The sequence below is a fragment of the Oncorhynchus nerka genome, unplaced genomic scaffold (genome assembly GCF_034236695.1).
Source record: "Oncorhynchus nerka isolate Pitt River unplaced genomic scaffold, Oner_Uvic_2.0 unplaced_scaffold_1623, whole genome shotgun sequence".
NCBI classification, from domain to species: domain Eukaryota; kingdom Metazoa; phylum Chordata; class Actinopteri; order Salmoniformes; family Salmonidae; genus Oncorhynchus; species Oncorhynchus nerka.
In genome coordinates, this window is record NW_027039703.1 from 63,618 (window position 1) to 89,804 (window position 26,187).

At 44.0% G+C, this 26,187-nt stretch overlaps 2 protein-coding genes and 1 pseudogene across 2 annotated transcripts; all 3 read right to left on the minus strand.

Annotated features, from left to right (window-relative positions):
- Window positions 1–8,426: 8,426 nt before the first annotated feature.
- On the minus strand, window positions 8,427–15,406 carry LOC115117896 (intestinal mucin-like protein; annotated as a pseudogene).
- Window positions 15,407–16,157: 751 nt separating this feature from the next.
- Window positions 16,158–18,443, minus strand: LOC135568330 (mucin-2-like). Its single transcript, XM_065015206.1, has one exon. It carries the CDS (start codon window positions 18,425–18,427, stop codon window positions 16,241–16,243), a length of 2,187 nt encoding a protein of 728 aa, XP_064871278.1. The 5' UTR covers window positions 18,428–18,443; the 3' UTR covers window positions 16,158–16,240.
- A 397-nt stretch (window positions 18,444–18,840) lies between these two features.
- Window positions 18,841–25,923, minus strand: LOC135568332 (mucin-2-like; the record flags this gene model as incomplete). Its single annotated transcript, XM_065015209.1, has 3 exons — window positions 18,841–20,340; window positions 21,234–22,361; window positions 24,499–25,923. Coding segments are annotated over 3 exons (4,053 nt in total), but the record flags the coding sequence as incomplete, so codon positions are not given.
- Window positions 25,924–26,187: the final 264 nt, after the last annotated feature.

Genomic DNA, 26,187 nt, shown 5'->3' on the forward strand with positions numbered 1-26,187 from the left:
TTTGCGGCTGAGCCGTTGTTGCTCCTAGACGTTTCCACCTCACAATAACAACACTTACAGTTGACCGTAGCAGCTCTAGCAGGGCTCTACTGGTGGGACAGTGTGACATAGGACCATTCTGTTGGTCTTAAGAACGCACCACATTTAATGTTCATATGCGATGAAACTGTGATTTCCCCATAAGTGTTCACATAACCACCCCCAACCCCACCCCCGCCCCTCTTGTGTAGCAACCCAGGCAGATCACAGGGTAATCTGATGTTTTGAAGGGGGGTTACAGATGAGCTATTGTCCTTGGTGGCCTTTATGGCCCCACCATATTATGGACCTACATTCCAGCTCTGGTAAACCCCTCAAAGACAGGAAGGGTGACCCTGGTTCCTGTGTTAAGTTGTAATTGAAATCACCCCTGTTGGGCATGACCCCCTCGTGGGACCTCGCCGCAACAACTACTTGTCAGCTGTTCTGAAGATCTCTACGTCAAAATGACACTAGAGAGGTGACCAGAACCATTACTCATATTAAGACCAAAGCCATCAAGAGTGGGGTAGACCAGGCTTGTGTTTTCTTTCCCGGTTTTCAGCTATCTTAAACTATGATTATTATTTGTATTATGGTGACAGTTATTGCAGGGAGAACTATCCAGCAATGCACTTGGATGCTGGCCTTGTCATTTCTGGGGTTCCAATATCTATGTCCATTATATCAAATAAAATGTACAGAGGGGCATGGAGTGGAGTTCCAGGTCTCCGGTAGCCTCTGGAACTGCCGATCTGCGGCCAACAAGGCAGAGTTCATCTCAGCCTATGCCACCCTCCAGTCCCTCGACTTCTTGGCACTGACGGAAACATGGATCACCACAGACAACACTGCTACTCCTACTGCTCTCTCTTCGTCTGCCCACGTGTTCTCGCACACCCCGAGAGCTTCTGGTCAGCGGGGTGGTGGCACCGGGATCCTCATCTCTCCCAAATGGTCATTCTCTCTTTCTCCCCTTACCCATCTGTCTATCGCCTCCTTTCAATTCCATGCTGTCACAGTTACCAGCCCTTTCAAGCTTAACATCCTTATCATTTATCGCCCTCCAGGTTCCCTCGGAGAGTTCATCAATGAGCTTGATGCCTTGATAAGCTCCTTTCCTGAGGACGGCTCACCTCTCACAGTTCTGGGCGACTTTAACCTCCCCACGTCTACCTTTGACTATATTCCTCTCTGCCTCCTTCTTTCCACTCCTCTCCTCTTTGACCTCACCCTCTCACCTTCCCCCTACTCACAAGGCAGGAAATACGCTCGACCTCATCTTTACTAGATGCTGTTCTTCCACTAACCTCATTGCAACTCCCTCCAAGTCTCCGACCACTACCTTGTATCCTTCTCCCTCTCGCTCTCATCCAACACTTCCCACACTGCCCCTACTGGATGGTATCGCGCCGTCCCAACCTTCGCTCTCTCTCCCCCGCTACTCTCTCCTCTTCCATCCTATCATCTCTTCCCTCTGCTCAAACCTTCTCCAACCTATCTCCTGATTCTGCCTCCTCAACCCTCCTCTCCTCCCTTTCTGCATCCTTTGACTCTCTATGTCCCCTATCCTCCAGGCCGGCTCGGTCCTCCCCTCCCGCTCCTTGGCTCAACGACTCATTGCGAGCTCACAGAACAGGGCTCCGGGCAGCCGAGCGGAAATGGAGGAAAACTCGCCTCCCTGCGGACCTGACATCCTTTCACTCCCTCCTCTCTACATTTTCCTCTTCTCTCTCTGCTGCTAAAGCCACTTTCTACCACTCTAAATTCCAAGCATCTGCCTCTAACCCTAGGAAGCTCTTTGCAACCTTCTCCTCCCTCCTGAATCCTCCTCCCCCTCCCCCTCCTCCTCTCTGCAGATGACTTCGTCAACCATTTTGAAAAGAAGGTCGACGACATCCGATCCTCGTTTGCTAAGTCAAACGACACCGCTGGTTCTGCTCACACTGCCCTACCCTGTGCTCTGACCTCTTTCTCCCCCTCTCCAGATGAAATCTCGCGTCTTGTGACGGCCGGCCGCCCAACAACCTGCCCGCTTGACCCTATCCCCTCCTCTTTCTCCAGACCATTTCCGGAGACCTTCTCCCTTACCTCACCTCGCTCATCAACTCATCCCTGACCGCTGGCTATGTCCCCTTCCGTCTTCAAGAGAGCGAGAGTTGCACCCCCTTCTGAAAAACCTACACTGATCCTCCGATGTCAACAACTACAGACCAGTATCCCTTCTTTCTTTTCTCTCCAAAACTCTTGAACGTGCCGTCCTTGGCCAGCTCTCCCGCTATCTCTCTCAGAATGACCTTCTTGATCCAAATCAGTCAGGTTTCAAGACTAGTCATTCAACTGAGACTGCTCTTCTCTGTATCACGGAGGCGCTCCGCACTGCTAAAGCTAACTCTCTCTCCTCTGCTCTCATCCTTCTAGACCTATCGGCTGCCTTCGATACTGTGAACCATCAGATCCTCCTCTCCACCCTCTCCGAGTTGGGCATCTCCGGCGCGGCCCACGCTTGTATTGCGTCCTACCTGACAGGTCGCTCCTACCAGGTGGCGTGGCGAGAATCCGTCTCCACACCACGTGCTCACCACTGGTGTCCCCAGGGCTCTGTTCTAGGCCCTCTCCTATTCTCGCTATACACCAAGTCACTTGGCTCTGTCATAACCTCACATGGTCTCTCCTATCATTGCTATGCAGACGACACACAATTAATCTTCTCCTTTCCCCTTCTGATGATCAGGTGGCTTAATCGCATCTCTGCATGTCTGGCAGACATATCAGTGTGGATGACGGATCACCACCTCAAGCTGAACCTCGGCAAGACGGAGCTGCTCTTCCTCCCGGGGAAGGACTGCCTGTTCCATGATCTCGCCATCACGGTTGACAACTCCATTGTGTCCTCCTCCCAGAGCGCTAAGAACCTTGGCGTGATCCTGGACAACACCCTGTCGTTCTCAAATAACATCAAGGCGGTGGCCCGTTCCTGTAGGTTCATGCTCTACAACATCCGCAGAGTACGACCCTGCCTCACACAGGAAGCGGCGCAGGTCCTAATCCAGGCACTTGTCATCTCCCGTCTGGATTACTGCAACTCGCTGTTGGCTGGGCTCCTGCCTGTGCCATTAAACCCCTACAGCTCATCCAGAACGCCGCAGCCCGTCTGGTGTTCAACCTTCCCAAGTTCTCTCCGTCACCCCTCCTCCGCTCTCTCCACTGGCTTCCAGTTGAAGCTCGCATCCGCTACAAGACCATGGTGCTTGCCTACGGAGCTGTGAGGGGAACGCACCTCAGTACCTCCAGGCTCTGATCAGGCCCTACACCCAAACAAGGGCACTGCGTTCATCCACCTCTGGCCTGCTCGCCTCCCTACCACTGAGGAAGTACAGTTCCCGCTCAGCCCAGTCAAAACTGTTCGCTGCTCTGGCCCCCAATGGTGGAACAAACTCCCCTCACGACGCCAGGACAGCGGAGTCAATCACCACCTTCCGGAGACACCTGAAACCCCACCTCTTTAAGGAATACCTAGGATAGGATAAAGTAATCCCTCTCACCCCCCCTTAAAAGATTTAGATGCACTACTGTTCCACTGGATGTCATAAGGTGAATGCACCAATTTGTAAGTCGCTCTGGATAAGAGCGTCTGCTAAATGACTTAAATGTAAATGTAAATGGGCATAGTGGTTGAAGCCAAAAGGCTGCAGTAAGAAAGAAGGGAAGAGAAGTGAAAGCCTGTAAGTACAATTCATGTTTGAGAAGGTTTTGCTTACGAAAGTACAGATGACCTTCCTGTCGTTCAGTGCTAGAGTTTGTCCCACCTCCAATAAAAATGTTCAAATGCCAAAGAATGGGACATGTAGCTGCTCAGTGCAAAGGACAGAAAATATGTGCGAAGTGTAGAGGGGAACATGATTATGGTGACTGTGTGAGCATTGTCAGGGCATAGTGCAGCATTTGGTGGATGCCAGGTGCAGAAAGAGGCTAGAGAGGCCGAAAGATATAACATCACTCATAATGTATCTTATGCAGAGGCTACAAGGCAGATTAGTGGAACTATTAGGCAGAATGTTGGAGATAATAGGGCTACTCCTGGAATAAGTGGACCTACTGTAGGAAATGTTGTTAAGCTAGCCCTGACACAGTTACGAGACCTGTTCAGAAATCATGCTCTTACAAATGTGTCATGTCAAAGGATAGTTAATCAGATTGACTTCATAGTCTTCATTGGAAAGGTTATCAACCTGACGGCGTTTGTGGAAAGAAGAACTGCCAGGTTGAAGATCATTGTGGAAGCAGCACCAGAGATTTAAGAGTAACAGATGTTACTGTCGCCATGATTGTTGATATGTTGATTCCTAATAATACTAATGTCTCAGTACGATGACAATTATAGTTATGATTCTTGTCATCCTTCAGTGGAATGAAAGAAGCCTTATTGCTAACAGACAGGAGTTTAAGAAATATGTAATTGATGGAGGTATCAAATCTGATGTGATATGTGTTCAAGAAACATGGTTTAGACCATATCCTGATTTTGTTATTCCTTGTTATTGTTCAATAGATCAACTGGACAGGATGGCGGTTGTGCTACGTTCATAAGAAAAGGTCTTGTATATTGTAATATACCTGCCCTAACTGTATATGAATGTGTGATGCACAGGAGGTTAGTGTCACTTTCATTGGGGAGGACGATAAAGGCACGTGGTAATGGCTGGAGCAGAATCATTGAAAAGGTATCAATAACATCAAACACGTGGTTTAGCACGTAGGGTCATTAAGTCTGTCTAGAGAAATACATGGAGACTGTTCTGCTCTACAGTAGGCAGAGGTACTGAGCTGGGGGATGTATGGTCTATGTTGAAGAAGATGACTGGAAGAAGCATGTCCACTTGAATTCCAGTTTTGGCTGTGGGTAAAAAAAAGAAAAACGTCCGTAACCGATAAAGAAAAAGTTGACTTGTTGGAGAAGACATTTGCTGGGGTACATAGCGGGGTTACCTTGGGCGAAGTATATATAGTTGAAGTCTGAAGTTTACATACGCCTTAGCCAAATACATTTAAACTCAGTTTTTCACCATTTCTGACATTCAAACCAAGTAAAATGTCAGTTAGGATCACCACATTATTTTAAGAATGTGAAATGTCAGAATAATAGTAGAGGGAATGATTTATTTCAGCTTTTATTTCTTTCATCACATTCCCAGTGGATCAGAAGTTCAAATACACACAATTAGTATTTGGTAGATTTGTCTTTAAATTGTTTAACTTGGGTCAAATGTTTTGGATAGTCTTCCACAAGCTTCCCACAATAAGTTGGGTGAATTTTTGCCCATTCCTCTTGACAGAGCTGGTGTAACTGAGTCAGGTTTGATGGCCTCCCTGCTCACACACGCTTTTTCAGTTCTGCCCACAAATTTACAATGCGATTGAGGTCAGGGCTTTGTGATGGCCACTCCAATACCTTGACTTTGTTGTCCTTAATGATGTAACTAATTAACTAGGAAGTCGGGGCACCAAGGAAAAATATTCAGATTACAAGGTTATAATTTCCTAATATAACCTATCAAATTTGTTCATATCTGATCCATAGTCTTCTGATTAATGAATTATTTACTTTACCTCATGTTAGTCTCATTCCAAATGTCGTAAATTGTTGGTTATCTACACAAACCCAGTCTTCACTATGAGTCATCCATACATCAATTGTCTTAAATCATTTATTTATTACTATCTAAGTAATTCACAGAAATGCATAAACAAACAAACAAGATAAATGTGGTTACATGAAATGATAGGAGAATGTGCCCTAGTGGGATAAACCGGCATGGCGGCTTGTTAGACAAAAGGGGAAGTGGGGGTCGACTAAGAAGTCGCTACAGAGTTAATAATTATAACAATTGAAATGCTTATCCTTTACACATGAACGCTCACTCATTCGGGAACAATTGCAATCAATATATATATTTACGCTCAGTGTGTCATCTTGATCGCTGGTGAGAAGTTGGTTTATTTTGTAGAATTGTCCGTCTCTCTCCCTCTCTCTCTCGGTTGTGGTTAGAGGGGACGGTTCAGAGTGACATTCATTATAGGATGGATGTTTCGGCGGTTGTCGTTCTTCGCGTTCAATGATACCGAATTCATAGCTGCAGACTAGTAATTAATATCAAAGACTTGTTCTTATTCTGTCGGTATCGATAGTCTAAGAGTTTAACCACGTGGTATGGTTAAAAGATACAGCAATGGTCTACAAACTTTGTACTCCCGTGATTGAGAAACATGGTCTGCAACCTTTAGCCATCTCGTAATTGAGGTAAGGTCGGTCTGCTGATCGAAAACCCGAGTGGGGGTTTAATTCGGAAGGGCCGAAAAGGGCTGTCCCAGGATGTCTGACCCTAACTGGGCTCAGGGGCGGTCCTCTGATTTAGTTCAAATCAAAAGGGAATTGTATTTTTCTTCATTAAACAGTCCAAAATCATATTACACAATTATACAAACAGTATCGTACTCACTCATTCATCTTATACAACAATTAGATGTAAACCTCATATCTAAGGCTATTATATAAACAGTGTTATGGTAATGTGGCCACACCGTCTCCTATGAGCTTCACCAAGTTGTGACAAACGGACCAGTTCATAGCTGGATTCTTCACCGATCTTTTATACTTTCTCCGGAACATGAAATTTGTTCTTACCTCAAGTTCTTTGAGGTGGAATGAATTGCTTTGTTCTCTATGAAAATTTACTCTCTCTATACTGTGTGTCCATGAGGAGATCCTCAGGAATTTATGACGTCTCTCTGACCACAGTCACCTAGTTGAAGGAGGCAAGGGGGAGGCAGGGAGAGGGGGATGGGGCTTGCTATACCTAAAGAGGCCAACGTCATGACAGCTCTGAACCCAACCAAGGATCATCAAAAGTCATGCTATAAATCCTCGGACAGCCCAAAGATTCCTAGATGCCCTTCCAGACTCCCTCCGCCTACCCAAGGACATCAGAGTACAAAAATCAGTTAACCTAACTGAGGAACTCAAATTAACCTTGCGCAATACCCTAGATGCAGTCGCACCCCTAAAAACAAAAAACATTTGTCATAAGAAACTAGCTCCCTGGTATACAGAAAATAGCCGAGCTCTGAAGCAAGCTTCCAGAAAATTGGAATGGAATTGGCACCACACCAAACTGGAAGTCTTCCGACTAGCTTGTAAAACCAGTACTGTGGAGTATCGAAGAGCCCTTATTGCTGCTCGATCATCCTTTTTTTCCAACTTAATTGAGGAAAATAAGAACAATCCAAAAAATATATATATACTGTTGCAAAGCAAACTAAAAAGCAGCATTCCCCAAGATAGGATGTCTTTCACTTCAGCAGTGATAAATTCATTAACTTATTTGAGGAAAAGATCATGATCATTAGAAAGCAAATGACGGACTCCTCTTTAAATATGCCTATTGCTCCAATGCTCAGTTGTCCTGAGTCTGCACAACTCTGCCAGGACCTAGGATCAAGGGAGACACTCAAGCATTTTAGTACTATATCTCTTGACACAATGAGGAAAATAATCATGGCCTCTAAACCTTCACGCTGTTTACTGGACCCTATTCCAACTAAACTACTGAATTAGCTGCTTCTGGTGCTTGGCCCTCCTAGGTTGAACATAATAAATGTCTCTCTATCCACCGGATGTGTACCAAACTCATTAAAAGTGGCAGTAATAAGGTTGTTCTGATTCTGTCACAATGGAATGGCAAGGCTACGTGCTCCAGCAGTTTTATTGGTTATCTGGCTTGAATTCAATTATATTAAAAATTTGAGATTTGTCCTTTATTCAAATCAAGACACATTATGAAAATAAATGTTTTATCTGCGTTTTGTTTGCTCTTAAAGTGTATTTCTCAACCTACTGGTTTTTGCCATGTCATTTTTGGACTTGATTGAAATATACCCATTGAGTTTTGAAGAATATAACTTAAAAACGACTCATGAGCTTAGTTCAACTGTCGTACCCCATCAGAAACCCCAAAATAAGCTTGTTTGACTTCTTTGTTTGTAAATGATGTAATTGTAAATAAACACTGTATAGACTCAACATGATTAAGGACTAGATTCAATCTGTACTGTGGAAGATCTGTGTTACAGAGCAATTAATATATCAAGGTCATTTTCGATTGAGCAAAACATATGCTGCATTTACCGTTAATGTGGTCTCTGCAATCGCTGGAACATTCCCTTTAAAACATGCATATAGTGGGCAAAAAAGTGATCTGATTGAATCTGGCCCTTAAATTATCATTTTGAGCTCATGGATGGTAGGTCCTTACAACCATAGCTCTGTTTGTGAATTTGAGAGTGGTAACATTTCTCCAGCCCCATTTGAGAATTGCTCAAAGAGAAAAAGGAACATGCAGAAGCACATGTTGAAATTGCTGTTGTTTATTACTCACTACAAATGAGAAAAGAGATTCTCCACCACATTTATCATAGAAAATACATTAATTCCACAATGAAGGTATAAGAACATAACACTAAGTGTTGCCAATTGTAGAAATACACTGGCATGACAGATTTAATTCAAACGTAACAAGAAAACAAATTTGGACTAAAACATTCGATGTCATGACGACAATTGCGATATCAGTGTGCATGTTGTCTCCCTAGACGTTTAGCGCCTCCTCCTGCGCGGTCTCGTTGTCCCCGGGGCGGTGGTCGTGCCTGCATCACAGTCTGTGACATGACATCCACACGACTCAACGTGGATGTAGGAGTGCTTGACCTTTGACCCATCAGGGCAGAGCAGCTCCACCTCTTTCTGGCTAGTGGTCGCCTCTTGGCAGCAGGAGCAGTAGTGCATCATGGTGTTCGCCTCTGCTGAGTACCTGCACATTCACATAAACACAAGACAAGTTGAAAAGAGGGCTTGAATTCCCTGGGTTGTCTTGACAAGATGAGCACAGGAGCAATAAGTCAGTAAAATGGCCTCCTAGTTCATAAAGGGAACACTAGACAGTGAATAGATGATCACTAACTGGGGCCTGCATGACATTGACTAGTGCTGCATTCAGCATCTGTAGTACTTACATAGAAGAGGTTCCACAGTTTCCTGAGCAGGAATTGATCTCCACAGGCTCAGCGGTCGCACAGCCACTAATGACAATGCTAGTGGTGGTGTACTTCATCTCACAGACATTGCTGCGTTCTGTGCCTGGTCAGGGAAGATGCATCAAGAGTTAGGCTATTGTTTGGTATGACACAGATGAAGCAGAAACAGTCAACATATACAGTTTTGGCCAGTATATAGTCACACAATGTTTCCGGTTGCTCTTGTTTAGGTGACATAGCATGCTAGTATTAACCAGTAGATAGGTGGTTATTAGGAATGCTTGGCTGGACGTGTTACTTACAGGTCTTGCAGCATCCATTTGAGTCTGTCTTTTCTGTGCCCTGGGGTGAAAAATAGGACAGATGATTATGAGATCGTTATGACCCAAGAGCACTAGAAATGATAGTAACATTCTGAGTGAGAATGGAAAACAGTGTAACTGCAGTGTTGATTGTCCCCACGATGGAGGTGAGATAGGACAGAAACTCACTGGGACACAGTTCTCTGGGCTGAATGCAGGGCACACAGTCTTCACCTCCCCTGGTATATATTGGCCACCAGGTTTCTCACATGTGTACTTCACACATTTGTCACCAGGTGGTGACCACGTTTCGTTCACCTATCGCACAAGGAGAAGATGATGTTTCAGATCATACAGACAGATTATGCATCCTCATACACACTCTTGTTGTACTCACCTGAATAGTGTGTTTGGTCTTATCTGGCATAGTAACCACACAGCTTGTCTGTACACACTTCCCACAACACTGACCAGGTATGGCCTGATACTGGAAGCCCTAAGACGAGGATGGAGAGCCATCATTGAATCATTGTTCACTTATTATATAAGCATGCAGCAGCTTCCAGAGTAGGCTACTGCAAGTTTCTTATAAATATGTAAATTAATTGATCATCTTTGTACCTGTGAACATGTAGTGTCGCAGGAGATATTTGTGCACACAATGTTGTTGAGCTTGGTGCTAGGATCCATGATCGAGCTGCAGGTGCAATTATCGCATGTTCCTTTAGGAATTTCAGCACCAGGCTGGAGTGAAAGAGAGAGACAAAAGTTATCATCCACTATAACAGACTGTTTGAATAGAGGAGGGTCAGAGTGCAAAGGGAGCAGTTCTATACTAGAATGTGACCAATTATGAGGGCAGCAAGTAAGCTGTGTGTGTGTGAATCTTTCAGAAGCTTGTTGAATTTCAATTAATTTCTTTGAAATGACTTATTCTTACCTGGTACTCAATGTTATTGTAGACACATACACCCTTAGGAACTAAACAGACACACATTTAAAATAAATCAGTCAGTTATACCAGTGATTCATGTCAGAGTTAACACAAACTTAATTCAAACTAGTGATTCCTGTGAATTACAAAGTCAATGAACTAACTAAACCACCAATGAAGCAAATCAAGGGGACTTACCACAGGTATACTCTGGACAGCAACTTGAGATGGACGTGCTTATAATTGCCTCCCACCCTGGTTGGCAGTCCATCATGACTTTGGGGCAAAGCAGTGCATCACACTCTGTTACAGAGGTAACCAATGAGAAGTGATTAAAAGACAAGCCGATAAGAGTGTCAAATAACCCCTATGACCCTACATGACACTTCAGATAATCTTGGTCTAGTACTGTATGAATAAGAGTTGGCTTTCTAATGATTTACTGAAGGGTCTGCTCCATCACTCACCACATGTATATTTCTGGCAGCAGCCTTCTGTCTTGTTCACCAGTCTGTATCCAGTCTCATTGCAGATGGGTGTGGCTGGTGTGGGGCAGGTGATAGGCTGGCACTGGACAATCATGGAGTCCATGTCACAGGTGCACTGCTGGCAACCACTCTCCCATGTATCACCAGGCTTAATGGAAAAACAGGGTAATGTCAGGTCAATACAGAGACAGAAAAGAGTAACTCAAATGTTTTTGTTCTGCAATGAACTGGATTTAACCATGACAGTTAATATGAACCATCATTAGGTGAGAAGAAATGGGTTGGAGGTAGTTATTCAGAGATTAAACGTTTTCTTCTGGTCAGTTCATTGGAAGGAATAAAGAGGCCAAGACCTATACTATGTCAATGAAAAGTATCCATCCAAGTATGTACGTTTCCCTGACTCACGTGAAATGCATCTCATGATATGTCTATGTTTTGAATGAATATCTGGAGAATATTTAGATGGAGGAAATTCTTACCATTTTGGGGTTGCCATCAGGTCCAGTGCAGCCTGAAAAATAAATAGAGGGTGTGTTTAAAAGTTTTGTCTCACATGGTTGGCATCACATTCTTCACACCTCAACATCAACACATTTTGTTAACTGTTCCATTACAAATAAAGCCTGTAAGCCATTATTTATGCTTCATTTAAGGTTTCAACGTACAGAAAGGTGTAATTTTCATATTGATAGCTACCTGCAAAATGACCCATAACCCATTCTTACCACAGGAGACCACACAAGTATCAGAGTAGGTGCTGAACAAGACGGTTTTAGATGGACAGAAGCAACCCTCCTTCGTCTTATTGGTCATTTGGGTTTGGTTGTTCAAATACTTCTCATTATATCTGCGTACAAAATAGTTTTGGGATTATACAGGAGATCATTTATTTAAAAAACGCTCAAATTAAAGAAATTCATATAACATCCAATCAGACTAAAGCTTACTTTGTATTACATGTTGGTTCAACTGCTGGGCCACATGGCATGTACACCTTAGTGGCTGGGCATGTATGCTCTGCAGGACAAAAATAGATCACAGTTATGCTGAACACCATCAAAAACGTTTTTTTAAGTAGCTGCCTAAGACAAAAGTAGCTTCCTATGAATTTGGGGCATGACTACTATGCTTGGATTCATAGCTCACCACATTCTCCATCTGTGGACTTCCTCCAGTCAATGCAGATCCCTTTATTTGCACATTCAGATGCATACGCCTCCAGACTAGAGCAGCTAGAAATAGCATTGTTGCAGACATCTGATCTACAGGCCTGAATGAAGGCATCAGGAGAAACCGCTTTATGGCATTCCTCAAAGACCCTTTGAAATAAAATATCATAGAGAGTGATTTAAAGAGATGCATGGAGTGCAACCTTAAACTAGAAATGCCAATGGAACGGTACCTGTATTATGATAAAACAGGTGTAATTACAAGTAAATTAACATTACAATTGATAAAACACATTAGGAAGTGAATTGTCATTTAGGCATTCATATTGTGTGCTGGTTCCCTTTTTCAAACTTAGTTTGACATGTTGCTTACTTGCTGTTCATGATTTCACAAATGACTGTCTTGCAGGGGGTAGGGGATGTGCTTGGGGTGGCCGTGGTGGTAGAGGGTGGTGCTGTTGGAGGAGTTTGACAGTCCTGGTTTGGAATTAGCCACTGGCTAGCTGCGACTGAGCAGCTCTGTATCTGACCATTAGGTGACTGGCAGTCATTCTTCTGGGAATTATCACAGGTACCTTGAAAAATATGGATATTAAGTAGGGTAAAACCTAGTTAGCAAGGACAAGTCATAGTTGTCTTGTTGTATGCAATTTCTATAGGGTGGTATAGATAGGAGCATCTACTGAAGGTTTGAAACTGTGAAATGTTTATTGACCCTCTTTTATAATACTCACCACACTGGCCCTCTGTGCTGCTTTGGAAGAGGGAATAAGGAAGGTTGATGCTAAATGATGACCCCTTGTAAGACACCTGAACCTTAAGATCAGGGATCTCCAGCACGACCTCCACACCAGTACTTGTTAGAGCAATGTCACCCATTCTGTAAGCTGGGTAGATTCGTTTACTGTTGACATATACCTGCATTTGTGGAGAAATGAATACACATTTAGATGGTTGAGTCATGTGTTATCTTGAAAGTAGTAACATGACAATGTTAACCGCATTTTTGGTTTTCATTTAAATTTATGGGATTTCAATAAAGCATGATAAAGCAGCAGCATCATTAAAAAATTATGGATATTAATAAAAAAATGTATTTTTTTAAATAGTTACCACATTTTCTGTTGTGTCACCAGATCTCTGCTGGGTTAGAATCACTTCATAGGATTTGTAATGAATGATAAGGGACTGAGGACAGAATCCACTGTCGGCGTTTCCACAGTAGTGATTATCAACAATAATGGTAAGGTTGTATTTGAAGTTGATTTCTTTCACTAAGGTGTATGAGCAGTTCTCCTGGAAATTGTAATATACTCCATCAAATGTCATGTAGTGAGATCCACCCCATCCACTGCATACACCTGCAACATGTTAAAATATGAGTTGATAATAATCTAAGCTATTGACAGAGGACATTGAAAACTAATGAGCAATAATGTCTTATTTTAATTCAGATTGTTGGGTTGTATGTTGCCACTTACATTCACATTCATATGTAAAGCAGCATCCAGTTGAATCATAGACCTTGACAGGTGGACGACCATTCTCACACTGTAGTGGCTCCACTGGCTTGCATTTTACTGGTAGCTGGACAACAATGCCGTCCTGGCAAATTGCTGTGGTACAGCTATTCAGCTGCCAAGACTCTCCATTCTGCCATTGATTTGATAAGGGAAAGCAATTACTCAAACATGCACACACAGGGTTGAACATACAAGTGTACTAATGAACCACAAGACAAATATACCCATTCACCCATTTTATTATTAAAAACCTTTTAAAATGACCTTTCTTGGTGGCTGAACGCAGTGCATCCCAGGATTGTTGTTGGTGGTGGGTCTGGTCTCTTCTGACGTTGTGGGTGATACAGTGGGTGGTTTAGAGGAAGGACATGGATTTGATTCCACTTCAACTCAGCAGTGGCTTTGCAGTAAGCCGTGACACACCCTGAACCATCGGTCACATTATACACTAGGTTCCCTGATTGTTGAGAAAGGCAAATATATGAACATTTCATTTTGCAAAGATCATAAAAGATTAGTGAAATGTCATATATTTTGATTGTCTGAATGACATTTTTAACAGGTTACCTGGTAGATACTGTGTCCCATTAACATTGCAAATGCACTGGCTGGTGGTGACTGCTTGTGATGTAGGTGTAATAATCACTTGTGGCGATGCTGAAGGAGTGCTTGTTGTTTCTAATGGGCCTGTGATGACCACTGGCTCTGTTGTTTCTGTAATTGTTGTTGAAGGCTGTGATGTTGAAGTTGAAGTTACAATGACAGCAGTTGTAGAAGATGTAATTGGACCAGTGGTGACTTCTTTAGGTGGCTTTGTGGATATAGATGGACTAGTCTCAGTTGTGGTTTCTTCAACTGTTCTAATTCCACCTGTGGTAGGTTTAATTACCTCACGCAATTGTAGTTGTCGTTGAAGTCGTGGGATTGGAAGTAATGACAACTGGCCCTGTTGTTTCTTCACCTGTTGTTGTGGACTGGGATGTTGAGGTAGAGGTTTCAACAATTACAGTGGTGGAAGTGGTTGTTGGGCCAGTGGTGACTTCTTTAGGTGGCTTTGTGGATATAGATGGACTAGTCTCAGTTGTGGTTTCTTCAACTGTTCTAATTCCACCTGTGGTAGGTTTAATTACCTCTGTAATTGTAGTGGGTGCCGTTGAAGTAGTGGTTGAAGTTGTAGGATTGGAAGTAATGACAACTGGCCCTGTTGTTTCTTCACCAGTTGCTGTGGGCTGAGATGTTGAGGTAGATGTTTCAACAATTACAGTGGTGGAAGTGGTTGTTGGGCCGGTGGTGAATTCTTTCGGTGGCTTTGTGGATGTAGATGAAATTGTCTCAGTTGTGGTTTCTTCAATTGTTGTTGTTCCACCTGTGGTAGGTGTTGTTGTGGGTACAAATTGTAGTTGTTGTTAAAGTAGTGGGATTGGAAGTTATGACAACTGGCCCTGTTGTTTCTTCACCTGTTGATGTGGGCTGAGATGTTGAGGTAGATGTTTCAACAATTACAGTGGTGGAAGTGGTTGTTGGGCCGGTGGTGACTTCTTTAGGTGGCTTTGTGGATGTAGATGAAATTGTCTCAGTTGTGGTTTCTTCAACTGTTGTTGTTCCACCTGTAGGTAGGTGTAATTGTGGGTGAATTTGTAGTTGTTGTTAAAGTAGTGGGATTGGAAGTTATGACAACTGGCCCTGTTGTTTCTCTCACCTGTTGATGTGGGCTGTGATGTTGAGGTAGATGTTTCAACAATTACAGTGGTGGAAGTGGTTGTTGGGCCAGTGGTGACTTCTTTAGGTGGCTTTGTGGATGTAGATGGAATTGTCTCAGTTGTGGTTTCTTCAATTGTTGTTGTTCCACCTGTGGTAGGTGTAGTTGTTGTGGGTGCATTTGTAGTTGTTGTTAAAGTAGTGGGATTGGAAGTTATGACAACTGGCCCTGTTGTTTCTCCACCTGTTGATGTGGGCTGTGATGTTGAGGTAGATGTTTCAACAATTACAGTGGTGGAAGTGGTTGTTGGGCCGGTGGTGACTTCTTTCGGTGGCTTTGTGGATGTAGATGAAATTGTCTCAGTTGTGGTTTCTTCAATTGTTGTTGTTCCACCTGTGGTAGGTGTAGTTGTTGTGGGTACATTTGTAGTTGTTGTTAAAGTAGTGGGATTGGAAGTTATGACAACTGGCCCTGTTGTTTCTTCACCTGTTGCTGTGGGCTGTGATGTTGAGGTAGATGTTTCAACAATTACAGTGGTGGAAGTGGTTGTTTGACCAGTGGTGACTTCTTTCGGTGGCTTTGTGGAGGTAGATGGACTTGTCTCAGTTGTGGTTTCTTCAACTGTTGTTGTTCCACCTGTGGTAGGTGTAGTTGTTGTGGGTGAAATTGTAGTTGTTGTTAAAGTTGTGGGATTCGAAGTTATGACAACTGGCCCTGTTGTTTCTACACCTGTTGTTGTGGGCTGAGATGTTGAGGTAGAGGTTTCAACAATTACAGTGGTGGAAGTGGTTGTTTGACCAGTGGTGACTTCTTTCGGTGGCTTTGTGGAAGTAGATGGAATTGTCTCAGTTGTGGTTGCTTCAATTGTTGTTGTTCCACCTGTGGTAGGTGTAGTTGTTGTGGGTGAAATTGTAGTTGTTGTTAAAGTTGTGGGATTCGAAGTTATGACAACTGGCCCTGTTGTTTCTACACCTGTTGTTGTGGGCTGAGATGTTGAGGTAGATGTTTCAACATTTACAGTGGTGGAAGTTGTTGTTGGGCCGGTGGTGACTTCTTTCGGTGGCTTTGTGGATGCAGATGGAATGTCTCAGTTGTGGTTTCTTCAATTGTTGTTGTTCCACCTGTGGTAGGTGTAGTTGTTGTGGGTACATTTGTAGTTGTTGTTAAAGTAGTGGGATTGGAAGTTATGACAACTGGCCCTGTTGTTTCTTCACCTGTTGCTGTGGGCTGTGATGTTGAGGTAGATGTTTCAACAATTACAGTGGTGGAAGTGGTTGTTTGACCAGTGGTGACTTCTTTCGGTGGCTTTGTGGAGGTAGATGGACTTGTCTCAGTTGTGGTTTCTTCAACTGTTATTGTTCCACCTGTGGTAGGTGTAGTTGTTGTGGGTACATTTGTAGTTGTTGTTAAAGTAGTGGGATTGGAAGTTATGACAACTGGCCCTGTTGTTTCTCCACCTGTTGATGTGGGCTGTGATGTTGAGGTAGATGTTTCAACAATTACAGTGGTGGAAGTGGTTGTTTGACCAGTGGTGACTTCTTTCGGTGGCTTTGTGGATGTAGATGGAATTGTCTCAGTTGTGGTTGCTTCAATTGTTGTTGTTCCACCTGTGGTAGGTGTAGTTGTTGTGGGTGAAATTGTAGTTGTTGTTAAAGTTGTGGGATTCGAAGTTATGACAACTGGCCCTGTTGTTTCTACACCTGTTGTTGTGGGCTGAGATGTTGAGGTAGATGTTTCAACAATTACAGTGGTGGAAGTGGTTGTTGGACCAGTGGTAACTTCTTTCGGTGGCTTTGTGGAGGTGGAAGGACTTGTCTCAGTTGTGGTTTCTTCAACTGTTGTTGTTCCACCTGTGGTAGGTGTAGTTGTTGTGGGTGAAATTGTAGTTGTTGTTAAAGTTGTGGGATTCGAAGTTATGACAACTGGCCCTGTTGTTTCTTCACCTGTTGTTGTGGGCTGAGATGTTGAGGTAGATGTTTCAACATTTACAGTGGTGGAAGTGGTTGTTGGGCCGGTGGTGACTTCTTTCGGTGGCTTTGTGGATGCAGATGAAATTGTCTCAGTTGTGGTTTCTTCAATTGTTGTTGTTCCACCTGTGGTAGGTGTAGTTGTTGTGGGTACATTTGTAGTTGTTGTTAAAGTAGTGGGATTGGAAGTTATGACAACTGGCCCTGTTGTTTCTTCACCTGTTGCTGTGGGCTGTGATGTTGAGGTAGAGGTTTCAACAATTACAGTGGTGGAAGTGGTTGTTGGACCGGTGGTAACTTCTTTCGGTGGCTTTGTGGAGGTGGATGGACTTGTCTCAGTTGTGGTTTCTTCAACTGTTGTTGTTCCACCTGTGGTAGGTGTAGTTGTTGTGGGTGAAATTGTAGTTGTTGTTAAAGTAGTGGGATTGGAAGTTATGACAACTGGCCCTGTTGTTTCTTCACCTGTTGCTGTGGGCTGAGATGTTGAGGTAGATGTTTCAACAATTACAGTGGTGGAAGTGGTTGTTGGGCCGGTGGTGACTTCTTTAGGTGGCTTTGTGGAGGTAGATGGACTTGTCTCAGTTGTGGTTTCTTCAATTGTTGTTGTTCCACCTGTGGTAGGTGTAGTTGTTGTGGGTGAAATTGTAGTTGCTGTTAAAGTAGTGGGATTGGAAGTTATGACAACTGGCCCTGTTGTTTCTCCACCTGTTGCTGTGGGCTGTGATGTTGAGGTAGATGTTTCAACATTTACAGTGGTGGAAGTGGTTGTTGGGCCGGTGGTGACTTCTTTCGGTGGCTTTGTGGATGTAGATGAAATTGTCTCAGTTGTGGTTTCTTCAATTGTTGTTGTTCCACCTGTGGTAGGTGTAGTTGTTGTGGGTACATTTGTAGTTGTTGTTAAAGTAGTGTGATTGGAAGTTATGACAACTGGCCCTGTTGTTTCTTCACCTGTTGCTGTGGGCTGTGATGTTGAGGTAGAGGTTTCAACAATTACAGTGGTGGAAGTTGTTGTTGGGCCAGTGGTGACTTCTTTAGGTGGCTTTGTGGAGGTAGATGGACTTGTCTCAGTTGTGGTTTCTTCAATTGTTGTTGTTCCACCTGTGGTAGGTGTAGTTGTTGTGGGTACATTTGTAGTTGTTGTTAAAGTAGTGGGATTGGAAGTTATGACAACTGGCCCTGTTGTTTCTTCACCTGTTGCTGTGGGCTGTGATGTTGAGGTAGATGTTTCAACCATTACAGTGGTGGAAGTGGTTGTTGGGCCGGTGGTGACTTCTTTAGGTGGCTTTGTGGATGTAGATGAAATTGTCTCAGTTGTGGTTTCTTCAACTGTTGTTGTTCCACCTGTGGTAGGTGTAGTTGTTGTGGGTACATTTGTAGTTGTTGTTAAAGTAGTGGGATTGGAAGTTATGACAACTGGCCCTGTTGTTTCTACACCTGTTGCTGTGGGCTGAGATGTTGAGGTAGAGGTTTCAACACTTACAGTGGTGGAAGTGGTTGTTGGGCCGGTGGTGACTACTTTAGGTGGCTTTGTGGATGTAGATGAAATTGTCTCAGTTGTGGTTTCTTCAATTGTTGTTGTTCCACCTGTGGTAGGTGTAGTTGTTGTGGGTACATTTGTAGTTGCTGTTAAAGTAGTGGGATTGGAAGTTATGAAAACTGGCCCTGTTGTTTCTCCACCTGTTGCTGTAGGCTGTGATGTTGAGGTAGATGTTTCAACATTACAGTGGTGGAAGTGGTTGTTGGGCCAGTGGTGACTTCTTTAGGTGGCTTTGTGGATGTAGATGGACTTGTCTCAGTTGTGGTTTCTTCAACTGTTGTTGTTCCACCTGTGGTAGGTGTAGTTGTTGTGGGTACATTTGTAGTTGTTGTTAAAGTAGTGGGATTGGAAGTTATGACAACTGGCCCTGTTGTTTCTTCACCTGTTGCTGTGGGCTGTGATGTTGAGGTAGATGTTTCAACATTTACAGTGGTGGAAGTGGTTGTTGGGCCAGTGGTGACTTCTTTAGGTGGCTTTGTGGAGGTAGATGGACTTGTCTCAGTTGTGGTTTCTTCAACTGTTGTTGTTCCACCTGTGGTAGGTGTAGTTGTTGTGGGTACATTTGTAGTTGCTGTTAAAGTAGTGGGATTGGAAGTTATGACAACTGGCCCTGTTGTTTCTCCACCTGTTGCTGTAGGCTGTGATGTTGAGGTAGATGTTTCAACATTTACAGTGGTGGAAGTGGTTGTTGGGCCGGTGGTGACTTCTTTCGGTGGCTTTGTGGATGCAGATGAAATTGTCTCAGTTGTGGTTTCTTCAATTGTTGTTGTTCCACCTGTGGTAGGTGTAGTTGTTGTGGGTACATTTGTAGTTGTTGTTAAAGTAGTGGGATTGGAAGTTATGACAACTGGCCCTGTTGTTTCTTCACCTGTTGCTGTGGGCTGTGATGTTGAGGTAGAGGTTTCAACAATTACAGTGGTGGAAGTTGTTGTTGGGCCAGTGGTGACTTCTTTAGGTGGCTTTGTGGAGGTAGATGGACTTGTCTCAGTTGTGGTTTCTTCAATTGTTGTTGTTCCACCTGTGGTAGGTGTAGTTGTTGTGGGTACATTTGTAGTTGTTGTTAAAGTAGTGGGATTGGAAGTTATGACAACTGGCCCTGTTGTTTCTTCACCTGTTGCTGTGGGCTGTGATGTTGAGGTAGATGTTTCAACATTTACAGTGGTGGAAGTGGTTGTTGGGCCGGTGGTGACTTCTTTCGGTGGCTTTGTGGAGGTGGATTGACTTGTCTCAGTTGTGGTTTCTTCAACTGTTGTTGTTCCACCTGTGGTAGGTGTAGTTGTTGTGGGTGAAATTGTAGTTGTTGTTAAAGTTGTGGGATTTGAAGTTATGACAACTGGCCCTGTTGTTTCTTCACCTGTTGTTGTGGGCTGAGATGTTGAGGTAGAGGTTTCAACACTTACAGTGGTGGAAGTGGTTGTTGGGCCGGTGGTGACTACTTTAGGTGGCTTTGTGGATGTAGATGAAATTGTCTCAGTTGTGGTTTCTTCAATTGTTGTTGTTCCACCTGTGGTAGGTGTAGTTGTTGTGGGTACATTTGTAGTTGCTGTTAAAGTAGTGGGATTGGAAGTTATGAAAACTGGCCCTGTTGTTTCTCCACCTGTTGCTGTGGGCTGTGATGTTGAGGTAGAGGTTTCAACATTTACAGTGGTGGAAGTGGTTGTTGGGCCGGTGGTGACTTCTTTCGGTGGCTTTGTGGATGTAGATGGACTTGTCTCAGTTGTGGTTTCTTCAATTGTTGTTGTTCCACCTGTGGTAGGTGTAGTTGTTGTGGGTACATTTGTAGTTGCTGTTAAAGTAGTGGGATTGGAAGTTATGAAAACTGGCCCTGTTGTTTCTCCACCTGTTGCTGTAGGCTGTGATGTTGAGGTAGATGTTTCAACATTTACAGTGGTGGAAGTGGTTGTTGGGCCGGTGGTGACTTCTTTCGGTGGCTTTGTGGATGCAGATGGACTTGTCTCAGTTGTGGTTTCTTCAACTGTTGTTGTTCCACCTGTGGTAGGTGTAGTTGTTGTGGGTACATTTGTAGTTGTTGTTAAAGTAGTGGGATTGGAAGTTATGACAACTGGCCCTGTTGTTTCTTCACCTGTTGCTGTGGGCTGTGATGTTGAGGTAGAGGTTTCAACAATTACAGTGGTGGAAGTGGTTGTTGGGCCAGTGGTGACTTCTTTAGGTGGCTTTGTGGATGTAGATGGACTTGTCTCAGTTGTGGTTTCTTCAACTGTTGTTGTTCCACCTGTGGTAGGTGTAGTTGTTGTGGGTGAATTTGTAGTTGTTGTTAAAGTAGTGGGATTGGAAGTTATGAAAACTGGCCCTGTTGTTTCTCCACCTGTTGCTGTAGGCTGTGATGTTGAGGTAGATGTTTCAACATTTACAGTGGTGGAAGTGGTTGTTGGGCCGGTGGTGACTTCTTTCGGTGGCTTTGTGGATGTGGATGACTTGTCTCAGTTGTGGTTTCTTCAACTGTTGTTGTTCCACCTGTGGTAGGTGTAGTTGTTGTGGGTACATTTGTAGTTGTTGTTAAAGTAGTGGGATTGGAAGTTATGACAACTGGCCCTGTTGTTTCTACACCTGTTGCTGTGGGCTGAGATGTTGAGGTAGAGGTTTCAACACTTACAGTGGTGGAAGTGGTTGTTGGGCCGGTGGTGACTTCTTTCGGTGGCTTTGTGGATGCAGATGGACTTGTCTCAGTTGTGGTTTCTTCAACTGTTGTTGTTCCACCTGTGGTAGGTGTAGTTGTTGTGGGTACATTTGTAGTTGTTGTTAAAGTAGTGGGATTGGAAGTTATGACAACTGGCCCTGTTGTTTCTTCACCTGTTGTTGTGGGCTGTGATGTTGAGGTAGATGTTTCAACAATTACAGTGGTGGAAGTGGTTGTTGGACCGGTGGTGACTTCTTTCGGTGGCTTTGTGGAGGTGGATGGACTTGTCTCAGTTGTGGTTTCTTCAACTGTTGTTGTTCCACCTGTGGTAGGTGTAGTTGTTGTGGGTGAAATTGTAGTTGTTGTTAAAGTTGTGGGATTCGAAGTTATGACAACTGGCCCTGTTGTTTCTTCACCTGTTGTTGTGGGCTGAGATGTTGAGGTAGATGTTTCAACATTTACAGTGGTGGAAGTGGTTGTTGGGCCAGTGGTGACTTCTTTCGGTGGCTTTGTGGATGCAGATGAAATTGTCTCAGTTGTGGTTTCTTCAATTGTTGTTGTTCCACCTGTGGTAGGTGTAGTTGTTGTGGGTACATTTGTAGTTGTTGTTAAAGTAGTGGGATTGGAAGTTATGACAACTGGCCCTGTTGTTTCTTCACCTGTTGCTGTGGGCTGTGATGTTGAGGTAGATGTTTCAACAATTACAGTGGTGGAAGTGGTTGTTGGACCGGTGGTGACTTCTTTCGGTGGCTTTGTGGATGCAGATGGACTTGTCTCAGTTGTGGTTTCTTCAACTGTTGTTGTTCCACCTGTGGTAGGTGTAGTTGTTGTGGGTACATTTGTAGTTGTTGTTAAAGTAGTGGGATTGGAAGTTATGACAACTGGCCCTGTTGTTTCTTCACCTGTTGCTGTGGGCTGTGATGTTGAGGTAGATGTTTCAACAATTACAGTGGTGGAAGTGGTTGTTGGGCCGGTGGTGACTTCTTTCGGTGGCTTTGTGGATGTGATGGACTTGTCTCAGTTGTGGTTTCTTCAACTGTTGTTGTTCCACCTGTGGTAGGTGTAGTTGTTGTGGGTGAAATTGTAGTTGTTGTTAAAGTTGGGATTGAAGTTATGACAACTGGCCCTGTTGTTTCTTCACCTGTTGTTGTGGGCTGTGATGTTGAGGTAGATGTTTCAACATTTACAGTGGTGGAAGTGGTTGTTGGGCCGGTGGTGACTTCTTTCGGTGGCTTTGTGGATGTAGATGAAATTGTCTCAGTTGTGGTTTCTTCAACTGTTGTTGTTCCACCTGTGGTAGGTGTAGTTGTTGTGGGTACATTTGTAGTTGTTGTTAAAGTAGTGGGATTGGAAGTTATGACAACTGGCCCTGTTGTTTCTTCACCTGTTGCTGTGGGCTGTGATGTTGAGGTAGATGTTTCAACATTTACAGTGGTGGAAGTGGTTGTTGGACCGGTGGTGACTTCTTTCGGTGGCTTTGTGGATGCAGATGAAATTGTCTCAGTTGTGGTTGCTTCAATTGTTGTTGTTCCACCTGTGGTAGGTGTAGTTGTTGTGGGTACATTTGTAGTTGTTGTTAAAGTAGTGGGATTGGAAGTTATGACAACTGGCCCTGTTGTTTCTTCACCTGTTGCTGTGGGCTGAGATGTTGAGGTAGAGGTTTCAACAATTACAGTGGTGGAAGTGGTTGTTTGACCGGTGGTGACTTCTTTCGGTGGCTTTGTGGAGGTAGATGGACTTGTCTCAGTTGTGGTTTCTTCAACTGTTGTTGTTCCACCTGTGGTAGGTGTAGTTGTTGTGGGTACATTTGTAGTTGTTGTTAAAGTAGTGGGATTGGAAGTTATGACAACTGGCCCTGTTGTTTCTCACCTGTTGTTGTGGGCTGTGATGTTGAGGTAGATGTTTCAACATTACAGTGGTGGAAGTGGTTGTTGGGCCGGTGGTGACTTCTTTAGGTGGCTTTGTGGATGTAGATGAACTTGTCTCAGTTGTGGTTTCTTCAATTGTTGTTGTTCCACCTGTGGTAGGTGTAGTTGTTGTGGGTACATTTGTAGTTGCTGTTAAAGTAGTGGGATTGGAAGTTATGACAACTGGCCCTGTTGTTTCTCCACCTGTTGCTGTAGGCTGTGATGTTGAGGTAGATGTTTCAACATTTACAGTGGTGGAAGTGGTTGTTGGGCCGGTGGTGACTTCTTTCGGTGGCTTTGTGGATGCAGATGAAATTGTCTCAGTTGTGGTTTCTTCAATTGTTGTTGTTCCACCTGTGGTAGGTGTAGTTGTTGTGGGTACATTTGTAGTTGTTGTTAAAGTAGTGGGATTGGAAGTTATGACAACTGGCCCTGTTGTTTCTTCACCTGTTGCTGTGGGCTGTGATGTTGAGGTAGATGTTTCAACAATTACAGTGGTGGAAGTGGTTGTTGGACCGGTGGTAACTTCTTTCGGTGGCTTTGTGGAGGTGGATGGACTTGTCTCAGTTGTGGTTTCTTCAACTGTTGTTGTTCCACCTGTGGTAGGTGTAGTTGTTGTGGGTGAAATTGTAGTTGTTGTTAAAGTAGTGGGATTGGAAGTTATGACAACTGGCCCTGTTGTTTCTTCACCTGTTGCTGTGGGCTGAGATGTTGAGGTAGATGTTTCAACAATTACAGTGGTGGAAGTGGTTGTTGGACCGGTGGTAACTTCTTTCGGTGGCTTAGTGGAGGTGGATGGACTTGTCTCAGTTGTGGTTTCTTCAATTGTTGTTGTTCCACCTGTGGTAGGTGTAGTTGTTGTGGGTACATTTGTAGTTGTTGTTAAAGTGGTGGGATTGGAAGTTATGACAACTGGCCCTGTTGTTTCTTCACCTGTTGTTGTGGGCTGAGATGTTGAGGTAGAGGTTTCAACACTTACAGTGGTGGAAGTGGTTGTTGGGCCGGTGGTGACTACTTTAGGTGGCTTTGTGGATGTAGATGAAATTGTCTCAGTTGTGGTTTCTTCAATTGTTGTTGTTCCACCTGTGGTAGGTGTAGTTGTTGTGGGTACATTTGTAGTTGCTGTTAAAGTAGTGGGATTGAAGTTATGACAACTGGCCCTCTGTTGTTTCTCCACCTGTTGCTGTGGGCTGTGATGTTGAGGTAGATGTTTCAACATTTACAGTGGTGGAAGTGGTTGTTGGGCCGGTGGTGACTTCTTTCGGTGGCTTTGTGGATGCAGATGAAATTGTCTCAGTTGTGGTTTCTTCAATTGTTGTTGTTCCACCTGTGGTAGGTGTAGTTGTTGTGGGTACATTTGTAGTTGTTGTTAAAGTAGTGGGATTGGAAGTTATGACAACTGGCCCTGTTGTTTCTTCACCTGTTGCTGTGGGCTGAGATGTTGAGGTAGATGTTTCAACAATTACAGTGGTGGAAGTGGTTGTTGGACCGGTGGTAACTTCTTTCGGTGGCTTTGTGGAGGTGGATGGACTTGTCTCAGTTGTGGTTTCTTCAACTGTTGTTGTTCCACCTGTGGTAGGTGTAGTTGTTGTGGGTGAAATTGTAGTTGTTGTTAAAGTTGTGGGATTCGAAGTTATGACAACTGGCCCTGTTGTTTCTACACCTGTTGTTGTGGGCTGAGATGTTGAGGTAGATGTTTCAACACTTACAGTGGTGGAAGTGGTTGTTGGGCCGGTGGTGACTTCTTTAGGTGGCTTTGTGGAGGTAGATGGACTTGTCTCAGTTGTGGTTTCTTCAATTGTTGTTGTTCCACCTGTGGTAGGTGTAGTTGTTGTGGGTACATTTGTAGTTGCTGTTAAAGTAGTGGGATTGGAAGTTATGACAACTGGCCCTGTTGTTTCTCCACCTGTTGCTGTAGGCTGTGATGTTGAGGTAGATGTTTCAACACTTACAGTGGTGGAAGTGGTTGTTGGGCCGGTGGTGACTACTTTCGGTGGCTTTGTGGATGTGGATGAAATTGTCTCAGTTGTGGTTTCTTCAATTGTTGTTGTTCCACCTGTGGTAGGTGTAGTTGTTGTGGGTACATTTGTAGTTGTTGTTAAAGTAGTGGGATTGGAAGTTATGACAACTGGCCCTGTTGTTTCTTCACCTGTTGCTGTGGGCTGTGATGTTGAGGTAGATGTTTCAACAATTACAGTGGTGGAAGTGGTTGTTGGACCGGTGGTAACTTCTGTCGGTGGCTTTGTGGAGGTGGATTGACTTGTCTCAGTTGTGGTTTCTTCAACTGTTGTTGTTCCACCTGTGGTAGGTGTAGTTGTTGTGGGTACATTTGTAGTTGTTGTTAAAGTAGTGGGATTGGAAGTTATGACAACTGGCCCTGTTGTTTCTTCACCTGTTGCTGTGGGCTGTGATGTTGAGGTAGATGTTTCAACAATTACAGTGGTGGAAGTGGTTGTTGGACCGGTGGTAACTTCTGTCGGTGGCTTTGTGGAGGTGGATGAAATTGTCTCAGTTGTGGTTTCTTCAATTGTTGTTGTTCCACCTGTGGTAGGTGTAGTTGTTGTGGGTGAAATTGTAGTTGTTGTTAAAGTTGTGGGATTCGAAGTTATGACAACTGGCCCTGTTGTTTCTTCACCTGTTGTTGTGGGCTGAGATGTTGAGGTAGAGGTTTCAACACTTACAGTGGTGGAAGTGGTTGTTGGGCCGGTGGTGACTACTTTAGGTGGCTTTGTGGATGTAGATGAAATTGTCTCAGTTGTGGTTTCTTCAATTGTTGTTGTTCCACCTGTGGTAGGTGTAGTTGTTGTGGGTACATTTGTAGTTGCTGTTAAAGTAGTGGGATTGGAAGTTATGACAACTGGCCCTGTTGTTTCTCCACCTGTTGCTGTAGGCTGTGATGTTGAGGTAGATGT